The sequence below is a fragment of the Cololabis saira genome, chromosome 6 (assembly GCF_033807715.1).
Source record: "Cololabis saira isolate AMF1-May2022 chromosome 6, fColSai1.1, whole genome shotgun sequence".
Classification (NCBI taxonomy): domain Eukaryota; kingdom Metazoa; phylum Chordata; class Actinopteri; order Beloniformes; family Belonidae; genus Cololabis; species Cololabis saira.
Window position 1 is genome coordinate 8,015,005 of NC_084592.1, and position 13,591 is coordinate 8,028,595.

Consider the following 13,591-nt stretch of genomic DNA (forward strand, 5'->3'; position numbering starts at 1 on the left):
CCACAGCAGCTGCTCCGTGAGGCCGCCGTACCAGCAGACGTAGTCCACACGTTTGTTACGTCACGACAGAACTGCTGCAGGTGCTTGTTGGGACAATGTCCTGAAACTAAATACAGCTTCACTGGCTTCCTGTCAAGTCGAGCTAAGCTGCTTCTCCTCTTAAATTATTAGAGCTGCCCGATGGAGGGAAATGGAAAAACCATCATCTATTACTTTGCTCAACACTGAAATCACAAGGATTTTATCCGCTGTAAATAAAAATGATTCAGTAGAGCGGCTTCAGCGTTTTTCCTGTTAAAAGTGTATCTTTACATTTATATTATTACAGTCTTATGTCAATGTTAGTGTTTATTTAACTTTTTTATCCATATATTCTTAATTTGGATGTTTAACTTGTGACTTCCTACTGGTTGCTGCAATGACGACTCCACCCCCCCTCCTCCTCCCGGGATTAATAAAGTTATTTAGATTTTTTGCCAGAAACAACCACATGACCTCAATTTTTCTGAAATAAATAACTTGATGCTGCATGTGAGAAGCAGGATGAATCACTCCCCGGGGAACCGCCAGCAGAAACACGCAATTGTCTTCCTGAGTAATTGGTCTGAGCCGGTAGCGGCCGAGGAGGGGAGGCGGTCTGACTGTCACAGGGGCGTGTCACGAAGCTGTCGGAGCTTATCTGCTGCTCATCAGGCGTTCCTACCTTATCCTCACAAAGAAGAGGTTTTCCTCCGCTTGTTAGACGAAGGTGTGGTTTGATGTTACACAACAATCTGCTGCTTTGTGTTTTAACCGCTTTATTTACAGTTCGGCGTTTCTCAGGTTATGAGCTGGTCGTTGCCGGGGAAAGCGCTGACGGAGGTCGTAATTCAATTCATAAAAGCATAACAGTGTTAAAAGATCAAACCAACTGCAAACAAAACAGCCTCGTGCAGGTCTGCGTTGTTGATACCTCGACGTGGTTGCGTCAGCCCCTGTTTACCCTCCGCGCACGCCTCACATTCTCAGCTGTTGAATGCTCAATACATAAAAGACACTTTTGTAGGTCAATATTGAAAATGTTGTTATTCCTGGGGGGACAATCCAGACATAATGTGCCGCATGACGCAAGGCATTGAATCGGAGAAGGATGAAGTGGATGTTGGCGCCATGACAACAAGAAAAGCTCAAATAAAAAGTGACAGGGTGGGAAGAGTGAAAGCTGAGGAGGAGAAACAGATGTAGGAACCTCTGTCTGCTGTCCAGCTGTGTGTGTGCGTGTGTGTGGACTCACTCAGGGTCTCCACAGTGATGATTTCATCCTTGCACAGGCGCTGGCAGGTCTGGTTGTCCGCGAGCCTTCCTGAGTTGAAAAGCCGGCACTCGATGCAATCCCTGAAGCAGGACAGAACGTTCAGCTGGAAAGCTCATGCACATGTTCATAATGCAGAAAGAACCACGAGAGCTCAAAACGTCACTCTTCCTCGGGTTCTGAAGTTGTCAAACACTGCAGCCATGTTTCACAGGCGTTTATTAAAACCTGAATATGAACCTTACCATCACCTGATGCATTTTGTTAACGGTACAGCTCAGTTTCACTCGCAGCATATGATCTGCTCAGTAGTAAATTAATAAATGCCTTTAAAGAATATGGCTACAGATTAGTCCTGAAATAAATAAAAAAAATATCCCAACTATTTATTTTCAAATATTTTCACTTAAAGAGACAAAAAATAAAAAACAGAGCTACATCTTTAACACGTAACTCCAGGTTGAAGCCAGTACACTTTAAGTTAAAGTAAAAATGCAATAAAAAAGAGATTTCAGACTGGCTTAAAAAAAAAAAAAAAAAAAAAAAAAAAAAAATCAAGATATTTATATCTTCATAGTGCAAACATCTCTAGGGTCAGGAACGGTGGCGGACAGTGAAAGATTCACTGAAACAGACTCATGAAACAGCATCCTGAACGCTCCAGACACAAAATAAAGGTGTTGCCAATCAAAAGTCTAGACCTAAACCTGAGAGATGCAGCCGTGGGACCTTAAGAGAGACTCAGTAAAGGGAGGAACCGTGGACCAAAATTCCTCCACGATGATGCAACAGACTGATTTCATAAAAGAAAAAGAGAAAAAAAATACTTGAAATTATTGCAACAAGATGTTTCTACAAGCTTCTGAAACACTGTATTTAATTTTTCCACATCGTTTCTGAATATTTGACTCTTCTTGTTTTTAACAAATTATATAAACAGTAAAAAAAAAAAAAGTGACACTAACTCAAATCCTGTGTGGGTTGTTGACCTCAGGTCGTATTTAGATCATTTTAAGACCTGGTAGATGTGAAAGAGGATGTACCGTCTATTGATGCGTCTAAAACAGTTCATGGATATCTCTCCATCAGTCATTTAGAGTCTAAACTGTCCTTTTGTGGTCTAAATTTTAGACCACAAAAGGACAGTAATCCTGGCTGCTGCTCAGATTCATTAATCAAACATCAGTCTAAACTTGGGCTCAACAGTGGTAACCTCCGTGAATTAACAGTCGGGGAAAGCCGGAGGGTGTGCAAACAAAACTACAGCAGGTCTTCTGTCCTCAGAAGGTGAAAAGTATTTAACCTCGACCTTGAAAAGCTGGAGCTGCCGTGCCGACGGATACGCCATCAGACGGAGGGGCAACAGTTGCATTTTTCAGGGTCAGACGGAGCAGGAATTTCACTGAACAAATCTTCCCCGCCCCCCCCAGCGTCGGGGTTACGTGAGGCTTCGCAGGGTTTGGTTCCCTGATGCAGATTGATGATCAAACAGCTGCAACTCGTTTCAGTTTTCTACCTCCTCCATCTCCTCCGTCAGCGCTCCCTAACGTCCAACCATCAGTCGTGGTGAAGCACCATCTCAGTGCGATGCGACTATTCAAGCCCTCAAAGAACGATTAAAAATTAATTGATCAAATCTGGCTTCAGTGACTGCTCATAACTCAAAAGATAAAAATAAAGATCTGCAGCAACGACCCATAATAACCCATAATATGGTGTGATAACCACTTTCTTAAGTTAAATGTCCTGAAAACTAAAGAGATGCAAATAGATTTAAAGAGGAGATGTACTTCTCTCCCAAACCCTCCCATTATCAAGGGCTCACAGGTGGAAACAGTGGAGAGTTATAAATATCTGGGCACCATCATCGATAAGGACCTGAAGTATGACCCCAATACATCTGCCATTTGCAAAAAGGGCCTGCAAAGACTTTATTTTCTGCGCAGATTGAACACTTTTAATGTGGAGAAAACACTAATGGTGTTATTTTATAAGTCTTTTATTGAATCAATTTTAACTTTCTGTATTGTATTGTGGTATGGCAACTTGACAGTGCAGAACAAAAAGAGGATGCAGGACATTGTCAGAGCAGCCAGTAAAATCATTGGCACTCAGCAGCTCTCCCTGACTGACATCTACGAAGGTTGAGTCCTGAATAAGGCACAAAACATCTTGGCCAGTCCTGATCACCCTCTGTCAGAAGAGTTTGTCCCTCTCCCTTCTGGGCGGCGCTATAGGCTTCCCAAGGCCAATAGCAATAGGTATAAATTCTCTTTTATACCAACCGCTGTTAAAATGATCAACTCGCATACATTTTAATATTTTTAATATATTTTTATCTTTCTGCCTGTACTGATGAAAGCACTTTTGCTTTTACTCATTTATTATGGTTACTATGTCACGTTTTAATGTTTTAATTGTTCTTTTTGTATGTCTGTGTTTGTATGATGATTGTTTTCCCAGACTGCTAAAAGAATTTCCCCTAGAGGGACAATAAAAATGACTCTGACTCTGACTAATATTCGTGGAAACGGGGAGAGATTTCCGGGCTGCTCCAGGTGAGGAGTTTACCTTTTGGTGCCGCAGGCGTCGGGGCAGGTGGGACACTTTTCGCAGGTTTCTCCGAAGGCTCCCGGCTCGGTGCACTGGCAGCGGCCGCACACGCAGCGTCCTCGCCCGCTGCACATCTTCCCGTCGTCCGCGATGCAGGACGACGTCTCCGTGGAGCAGTTGCAGTTGTCGCCAACGTAGCCGGCGTGGCATTTACACTCGCCGCAGTGACACTCTCCGTGACCTGCCAGGAAATTACAAAGAAGACAGAAACTGGAAGTCAGTGAGGGGGGCGAGTGTCACGCGTCTCCGGGGAAACGTGGAGCGTTACTGCGATACCTCACACAGATGCTCAGCTCTGGGAATTCACTGGGGGTCAAAAGGTGACATTTTAAGACATAACTTCCGACACAAACGCGATAAATCGGCGCGGAGAGAAGCGTGTCGAACAGCGGTGGCCTCAAAAGAGCTTCCCGCCCTGCAGAGGTCCTGATTGGTCTCAATCATCGCCCCTCATCAGGACCGGCTGGTGTTGGGAGTCGAGCAGCTGCAACCAGGCAGCGCTGCTGACGTGCCGGTTCCACCCCGGACCCTCCACAAACACGGCTCTCATTGTTCCGTTATCACAGAGGGATGAGGAGTAGGAGGAAGACAAGAATCTATCAGCACATTTCTGATGGAGAGCAGGAGGAACAATCACTCCTGCAACGTGTCAGACGTCCAGCAGCTGCTGAACATCCTGATGCTGCTTTCATTTAAGATTTTTTTAAACATCTGCAGAAAACCTGGACTTTAGTTACAAACTACTTCAAACAGTAAGTTGCAATCTGATGTTTGGATGTTTTTGTTTTTGTTTCATACTACAATGATTTTCTCTATTTATTCTTTGTTTTGCCTGCTGGAGCAGCAACACTCGCGTTTCCACTTCCTCAGCTCCCACATGGAACCAGCGAGGACGGCGTTTCGGTCTAACGGGGGCGTGACGACCGTGGAGTAACTGGGTCACTCGCAAATCAAATCAGGGTTCAGGAGTGGCGGCTGCTTCTGTCCAACATCGGTGGATGGAAACGTTCAGACTACACCGTCAAACACAGGGAGGGAACAACAGAAAAAAAACAAGCGCCACCTAATTAGATCCAGACCTGCTGAGAGGTCACACGTACTCTGCAGTGAAGAGGAAACATTTGCTCTGATCAGGCCAGCGGTCAGTGTTGTGCAACACACCGTCTGGAATCTCAGACATGCACTCAGCTCTATTTTGGTATAATTTATTTTCCAGTGCTGCAGAACCGTGCAGTTTTTGGGTGCAGAACCTGAGACTGATTGATCTTTTTTCTCGTGGTTGGGAGTCTGCAGCGCCGGCTGAGCGGCCGCTGCCACGATGAGCGACATGTGGCTGACTCACCGTGTCCTCAGATGACTGTTGCAGCTCTCACTGGGCAGTTGGGTTTTTTTTCCTCCAAGTTTGAGGAGGGTAACATAAGTGCAGCTGCTTTCACACGTATTTATTATCCAACAAGTCCTGGCGAGCTGCTACCAGTCGTGCAGAGCGCAGACACACCTCTGCTGGATTTATTGGTGTGGAAGGTTCTCAGTCTTTTGTGTTTCTCTCTGCTGTCCTCCTTCACTACTCGTGCATGAACCTGTAACAGTAAATATTTAATCTCAACTACAGAGGACCCAGTTGTTGGTGGATTCAGGTTCTGGGTCGTTTGGACTCTGGATCCTGCTCAAATGACGCATGTTTCCGCGGACGTAACAAGGAAGGAAATCTTCTCCGACACAAAGGTCAAAAACTCTAATATGAATGTTGACCAGTTTTATTCTAACATGAAAATGGATTGGGTCTGGGTGGACGTGGTCTTAGTATGTGGCATGTCCAGAGGTGAGAAATGCAACACTAAATGTACGTTAAGTAAAATAAAAGCAAACTGATAGATGATCAGTCAAAACAAATGAGAATAAAACGGGTAATTAGACGAGCTACACCACTGTCCCTGTTAATTAGCATTTTTAAGCTTTTTGAAAGCGTCAACAGCTAAAGCTGCAGTTTGACATTAAAGCAATATGTTCCTACATAAAGATGAAGATAAAAACTGGCTCAGAACTAATCAATTCAGTTATTGATGAGACTGTGTGGACACTTCATTTCCTCATTAAAACTCTGTATGGATGAGTATTCGCTTCCATGCATCTCGTTTCAGAAACAGAACCAAAATAATTATTTGTTTTTCTAAAAGCCAGAACAGGAAGTGACGCAACGCTGCCCCGTAAGCTCCTGCTTGGAGTTAGCGTGAAGTATTGATTGAAGCATTAGATTTATGCGGCTTCAGGCAGGAAAACCCTGCGACGTGCTCGTTATCAACGGCTGCAGTTTCCAGAGGTGGCACAAATATTGCTGAAAATAAGACGAGCAAACCTCGTCAAGCGTTCAACAAACCACGATCGAAAAAGCTCGAGTTTATCTAGTCGAGAGGGAGAGATGCTCCTGGACATGTAATGACCAGAAACTCCTTAAAAGGAATCCAGAAACCAGAACAATGATGGACCAAACTGCAGGATTCCCTGTGCTGTTGCTCGATGAAACGGTTGGACTTCTCTGTGACTGATCATCTGGAGTGGCGGTTCAGTTTCCCGGGTCAGAAGTACAGCGGAACATTACACGAACCGTCACCAGGTAACCATCAGCAGATGTGTTTGGAGAATGTGGACAAGCTCTTTATCCCCTCATTCCTCGTTGTTGCCGAGCTGCCAACGGGATCTCATTTCTTCTGACAGGCTGCTTTGACACTGACGTGACACTCTCCGCTCAGATAAACACAGCTGCGGCAGCAGAGGGCACGTGGGAAGTGTTCAGAGCCTGCAGAGCTGCGCCCTCCCTCTTACGCCTGCGACTTTTCCATGACGCTCCTCTCAGCTCGGCTCCCAGATTCTGGACCGCCGGCCAGAGACGGGGAGGAAGGGGCCGCTCTTCCAGTCCAACTTCAGACAGCTGGCTCTGTTTTATTTCCTGAATGAAGCTTCATTTCAAACCACTCCTGCACTTCAGAGCCATTATCTGAAAACTGATGTTCTGTTGACTTTAGACGAGTTAAAGAAAGCATACACTCTTTTACCCCTTTTCCACCAAACCGGTTCCAGGGCTGGTTCTGGGCCAGTGCTGAGTTTGGAACTGGGTTTTATGTTCCCACTGACAAAGAACTGGCTCTGGGCCAGAAAAACGGTTGCAAGGTAGCACCAACTCTTTGCTGGACCAGAGGAACCAACCGCTTACGTAAACGGAGGGGGTGGAGTTATTTAGACCAACGGCAATAGCAAGACGGTGACATTTTCAAATAAGCGACTAATTATTAAGGATGCAGCAAAGCAGCAGTGGTCCGTGGAGGAGACAACCTTTTTTAGCGACATGCACAGGTGTCAAGTAACGGAGTACAAATACTTTGTTACCTTACTTAAGTAGAAATTTTGGTTATCTTTACTTCACTGGAGTAATTCTTTTTCAGACGACTTTTTACTTTTACTCCTTACATTTTCACGCAATTATCTGTACTTTTTACTCCTTACATTTTAAAAACAGCCTCGTTACTCTATTTCATTTTGGCCTTTAAAAAAAACTATCCAGTTAAATTGCTCCATCCGGATAGAGTGAATTTGGTTGTGGTTGTTTCAGATGTTCTTGTCCAGTTTTGTTCTTACATCCGTTCCCTCAGATTCCTGCAACTAAACTTGGATGTACATTCCAATAAAGGTTAGGATAAATGATAACATGCCTCTGAAGTTTGACTTTTTGCACCATTACAATACTTATAGGCAACTAGTCATCATATCTCCTGCTCTCTGAAACACATGTTAATGCTCAATAGTACACATATATGCTTCTTTAATATATTTGCATTATACTAAGATGCATTAATTTCAATGGTTTTTGTTCTTAAGGGCTTTTTTCCCCCTTACATTACTTTTACACTTTAAGTACGGTAGTTTTGAAACCAGTACTTTTACTTGAGTAAAAAACTTGAGTTGATACTTCAACTTCTACAGGAGTATTTTTAAACTCTAGTATCTATACTTCTACCTGAGTAATGAATGTGAATACTGAAGACACCTCTGGCGACATGGTCCATAAAGGGTGCTAAGCGGACCAAGTCTGAATTATAGCAAGTACGTTGTTGTTGCTTCAAGTTTCGCGCAAATGCAGCAACATAATGACGTGGCTCCCCTTAGCACCGAGCTATGGAAAACCAAACTCAGTTCTCAGCTGGTTCGCAAGTTCAACGAGTTGTGAAATAGCATCAACTGGCCCAGAACCAGCTCTGGAACCGGTTTGTTGGAAAAGGGGTATATGAAAACAGCGCAGCCTTCGCTCACGCGTCTTCTGATTCGGTCCACTCAGTTTAATCTACTCTTAAAAACTGTTCCCCGATTACGACTTTTAGAAGAACCAGAAATGGCATTACAGAGACAAAGTAACATGGAATATACACAGAAGTGTAGTCACATCCTGGACACCCGGATGTGACGAAGCAGTCTGGGAAACGGTTCTGAGGACGGAGGAGACAAAAGTTGAACTTTTATGGTAAAATGTCTGCAGCAAAATCTCCTCCCAACGGTGAAGCACGGCGGGGGCGGCATCATGGTCTGGAGCTGCTCTCGTTTACCAGACCTGGACGCTTCGTTGCCACGATCATTTCAAAAAGCGTATCCAGACGTTTAACAGTTTTGAATTAATTTTAGGAGACGCAATAAGTCTACACTAAAGACACTAAAACCAAAGTAAACATGTCCTGTCCATGTCCTGTCCTAACTTGAACTGAGACTCTGGGGTTTGACCCAAAGGAAGCCGTTCAATCACGACTTCCCACAAGGATTGATGAACTGAAACTGCAGGGAGAGCAACTCCCATCAGCAGCTACATTAGAGGTCACTGCTGCGAGAAGCTCATCTTCTCTACCTCACCACTTTCCCTTTGGTAGTGGGTTCAGTAAAGACAAAGATTTAAGGCTATTCGTGTCATTAGTTTAGTCCAACTGTGTTACTTAAATGTTTTACAAGGTTTCTTGTGGGAGGAAAGAGTCATAAATAGGTGGACAGAAGCGTGCAACACCACCGAAAGCTCTGGAAGAATCTTTTAGCGACAGGAAATAAAGCTGTTACACAAACATATTAACATTTCAAAGGTGGACCCACCAGAAAAGGTTTATGAACCACTGTTATAGTGAGACTAACGTCTGTTTCTCTGATTGAGTGACTTTGCTTTGGATTTAAAGACCACCAGGGTAAATGACCTGCTCAGAAAGTTCAGCAGCAGATATTACACACACACACGACACAAATAAAATATGTTCAGATGAAAGCAACAGAATAAAACATGAGCTCTGTCCAGTGTTTTCCCTTCTCTGTCATTGAAGAAGGAACCAAATGGTTTCAGAGTAACAAACTAAAATAAATAATCGAAAACATCAGCAACCATGAAAGAAATAATCATCTGATTGGATCTTGGAAGCATCTAAATAACTGACAGATACAGACTAGCAAAGATTAGAGATCATGTCTCCAGTGTCGTGTACAACACTGTAGGAAACAGCTTCACAAGAACGTCAACACTGATATACAACCGTAGATTAACGCCTTTCTTCCACTTCACGTTGGTGGCCGCTCTGCTCGTCAATCACGCAGCACGAAGCGGAATTAAAGCCCGACCACTCTACCAGACACGGCGCTTTAAAAAGAAGGATGCTTAAATAAGCATCTGGAGATTATGTACGCAGGAAATGAGCTGTTGGATTATTTTTAGTCATGTTACATCACTCAGATGGGAGCTGCAACTCCAGAGCTCAAACAGTTGATAAAAAACATTTAAAGAAGAGACGCATTCAATTCTTCATTTGACAAGCTGACAGTTTGTTGAGGTGAAACGTCTTTAACACGGTTTAGTCAAAATACCAGAGTAGTCCAGCTCCCCTTTACAGATCTGTTCGTAGCCAGTTTTAGAGTCCACCGCCGTCTGCAGGGTGTGCCTCGTCAGAAATCTGCCCTGCCGTTTCTGCACAACCACAAATGGTGTTTTGGACACAAATTACAGCCAAAAACCCTTAAAACACATTATTACCCCATGAGAACTCGTACAGTTCACAACCTGACAGTTCATACCATCAACATAAAACTGGCAGAAACCCACGGGACGAGCAGCTCTGCTCTCAACCACGTCCCTCATCTGCAGTTCAGGTCAGGCCCCGACGCCACTGATCCCCCTTTGAGGCTCAGTCTTGTCAAGATTCATACTTGAAGTAATCTGGAGAAGACAAATGTCACCCCAGAATTATCCCAACAAGTCAAAGATGACGTCTTAACTTAGGGCTGGGCGATATATATCGAGATTTTAATATATATCGATATATTTTCAAACGCGATATGGTACGAGACCAATATTGTTTTTATATCGAGAATTTTTTTTATTTTATTTTTTTATGATTTTGATATAGCTTATTTTGTGACAAATTGACTTGAATGTTTTATTTGAGATTTGCACAAATGTTTTGTTATTTGCACAACTGTCAACCTCAGTGGAAAAGTCTGCCTGTTACTGTTTACATTGTATTAATTGCACAGTGTATTTTAATTTAATTATGCAGGAAAGGGATATTTGTTTTATTTTATTAAAGAAGCATTTTTATTCTATATATGTAGTCAGTTTATTTTTATTTCATTAGTTTTATACATTTTGATATTGTGCAGACCTCTGTTAATAAATGTACCTGTGTGACATTTGGCACGAGGCTTTGTATTAAAACTGACTGTTTTTTTAAGGGTTTGCCTCAGAAAAAAATGAAGCTAACAGAGATGCTATGCTATAATGCTTTGGGGGAAACCCCAATTATGTCACGGAAAAAATATCGATATATATCGAGTATCGCCATTCAGCTAGAAAATATCGAGATATGACTTTTGTTCCATATCGCCCAGCCCTATCTTAACTCCTCTGTTACATATAAACTTAACAGATGTGCTCATACGAGCAGCGTTTCAGTCACGTTTACATGTTTGTCTCTAATGAATTTCTAACTTCCAAGGAGGAAGAAATAGTGCCAAAAAGAGGTTGGGAGGTGTAAACTTCAGGTAATAGTCACTTCAGGCACCCGAATGTATGTTTGTTTAAGATAAATAAATTGTGCACATGTCTGACATGAGGACAGATGCTGCATGTCCACACATCTGATGCCACATCCGACATGCAACTCCTCCTGGAGGCTTTGGAGGATGAACACGCACGGCAGATGTGGGATCCATCAAGTGTCTGGACACCGTGTTCTTGTTGTTGCAGCGACGATTTCAGGCAGAAATCTCCACTTGTAGGAAAAACAAAAAGCAGCAGTGCTTCAACTTCAGATGAGTCTTCATCTGGTTTGAAGGAATCATCTGCCTGGCCGTGGGGGGGGGGGGGTCATCGTACTGAACTCAGTCACCCTCATCGGGAATGCAGAGCGATGTGATGTAGCAGCTCGCAGGGCGGCTGGACGGAGGGCCGAAAACGCTCCGACTCCTTCCCGCTGTCAGAGCGGAGAGACGTGCGCACACACTTCCTGTAGCGGTGGGCAGAGAGCGGAGAGAGTCCCAGCGGTCGCGGCGTGTTTGTGTGCGCGTGGAAAGAAAACACGGGGCTTTAACCTCCGACATATCCGGTTACACTCTGAATCGGTGCCCTATATTCCGCTCTCATGAAAAAACTGGCTGCATAGCTGGGATGCTTGTGGCGCTGCAGAGGTCCTCCGAGGGACGGAGAGTTTGGGTGAAAGAGGAAAGTCAGGAGGAGACCGTCTGTGACTGGGGACGCTCCATTTCCTGTGAAGTCCTGAACTACATACTCGTGTAAACCCTTCAAAGTCATGTCGGTACAAAAATATGAAAAAAAGAAAAAGAAAGTCTGGTATTTCTTTTTTTTTTTAAGTTGGTTGGATAATCAGTTATTTACTGATTTATTCACGGCTCAGATGTCCAGACAATGCTAAGTGCCAAGAAGCTAAAGCGATGACAGCTCATCATTGGCTGTGCCAGTCATCAAAAGACCACGCCCCCATTTACACAGAAATGTGCTGCTTTATATCATTTTACCTTTAGCCTCTTTACAGCCGTCGTGGGCGTGAAATCTAGCTACAGAGACTATGGCTGTAAGTGTGTTTGTGTCTGCAGCGAAGCTGGACACGTTTGAAGGCCCCTAGTGGTCAGTGAAGGAACTGCAACTTCTCTTAAATTTTGCGTGAAGCTGGAATATCGCCTCTTGGTCATAACCAGCCATAAATTAACTAAATACAATTCAATCCAGCAAAATTTGTGATTATAATGCGATAATTACCCATATACACCTGCAGTTTTATCCTTTAATAATGTTCAGTCAACAATACAAGCGGCGTTGAACCGGGAAACCACAGCAGTGCTAGAACGTCGACTTCCAACTTCTATCCTGCAAACCCTCCAGGTGTGCTGCTGCTCTTCTGTACAAGGTCAGGTTAACAGACACGTGTAATTGGCATGAACTTGACAGCGTCTTTAGCCTGGATATCCGGAGCTACAGGCCTGAAGGAGGGAGGCTGTCTGCTTCACTTTGCATCGCAGCATAGATCGCATGGCCGTGAATGTCGAGCACAGACCGAGCTGACAGTTGCCGGCACCGATTATTAGCTCAGCTTTGTTGATGGGACCAGAGTAATGACCTGCTATTACATCTAGATAAGATGGGGGACAAGCAGTCTCCTGTTGCTATAGCAACAGGAAAGGAGTTAGGGAACTGCTGCTTTTTCCTCAAGCTCAGGTCGATGAAAAAGAGAGCTCATTCTTCATCGCTATGAACAAGAATGTTGAGGAGACAGACCCGGAAACGCTTAAGATACAAACATTTGCAGACAAGTTAATCTAAAAAATGTTTAAAATGGCTCACAAACAAGTTAAAATATTCAATTGGTTCAAATTAAAGATAAATAAATAAGCTAACAAGAGATAAAATATGATGAATAATGACACAGATTCCAAGCAACAACATTGACCAACAACCTCCCCAGTGTCAATAAATCCCTTTTATATTTGGAGGGGAAAACCCCCCGAAAATTTGAGAAAAATGTTTCAGACACTGCCCGTGATCTAATTTTAAAGACTTATTCTCAACACAAAGGAGATTATATTTGAATATATTGTGAGTCCTTTTTTTTAGCTGAAGGAGGTCTCCTATGGCGCAGGCGGCGTGGTTTCTCCAGTCTGACGTATTTAAACGAAGCCAACAAATGACAGACTGTGTGCATTAATTTCAGAGCTGTCTGGCCCAACAGATCCTCCACGTCGCCCCTCCCTGACCATGACTGCAGGCCTCCGACTGACAGCAACAATATCGCCATGAAAGCCTCCACTTAATTACACAGTGAGAGGCAGGATAAGATTACAGTTCAGTTATGGACTTGGACCAAACCCAGAGTGCAAATCTCACTTTGTGTTTATGAAAAGGAAAAAAAGAAAAAAGAAAGACGCAGTGAAAGTTCAACAAAAGCCGTGCCTCCTCAAAAGTTCAAGGCTGCAGAGAGGAATGAGGATCATTTCCTAATTAAACATAAGCTTCAACTATATTTCAGAGCCAGATTGATGCACATAAGCCTTCAGGGGATTGGAAAAAGATGCCAACTTGTGCTCGGGTCTGACAAAACTACTCGGCTGAAATTTCTGCCCGTCAAGGCAACAACCGCCAAGAGAAGGCTGGAAACCAGAGGA

General features: G+C 43.7%; 1 protein-coding gene across 1 annotated transcript in view; it reads right to left on the minus strand.

Moving 5' to 3' along the window:
• itgb5 (integrin, beta 5) overlaps positions 1–13,591 on the minus strand; it is a 63,179-nt gene that overhangs the window by 8,930 nt on the left and 40,658 nt on the right. The window contains exons 12-13 of the mRNA XM_061723160.1: positions 3,863–4,085; positions 1,274–1,374 (exon numbers count right to left, since the gene is read on the minus strand). Of these exons, the coding sequence (XP_061579144.1) occupies positions 1,274–1,374; positions 3,863–4,085 (324 nt within the window). The remainder of the gene's footprint in view (positions 1–1,273; positions 1,375–3,862; positions 4,086–13,591) is intronic.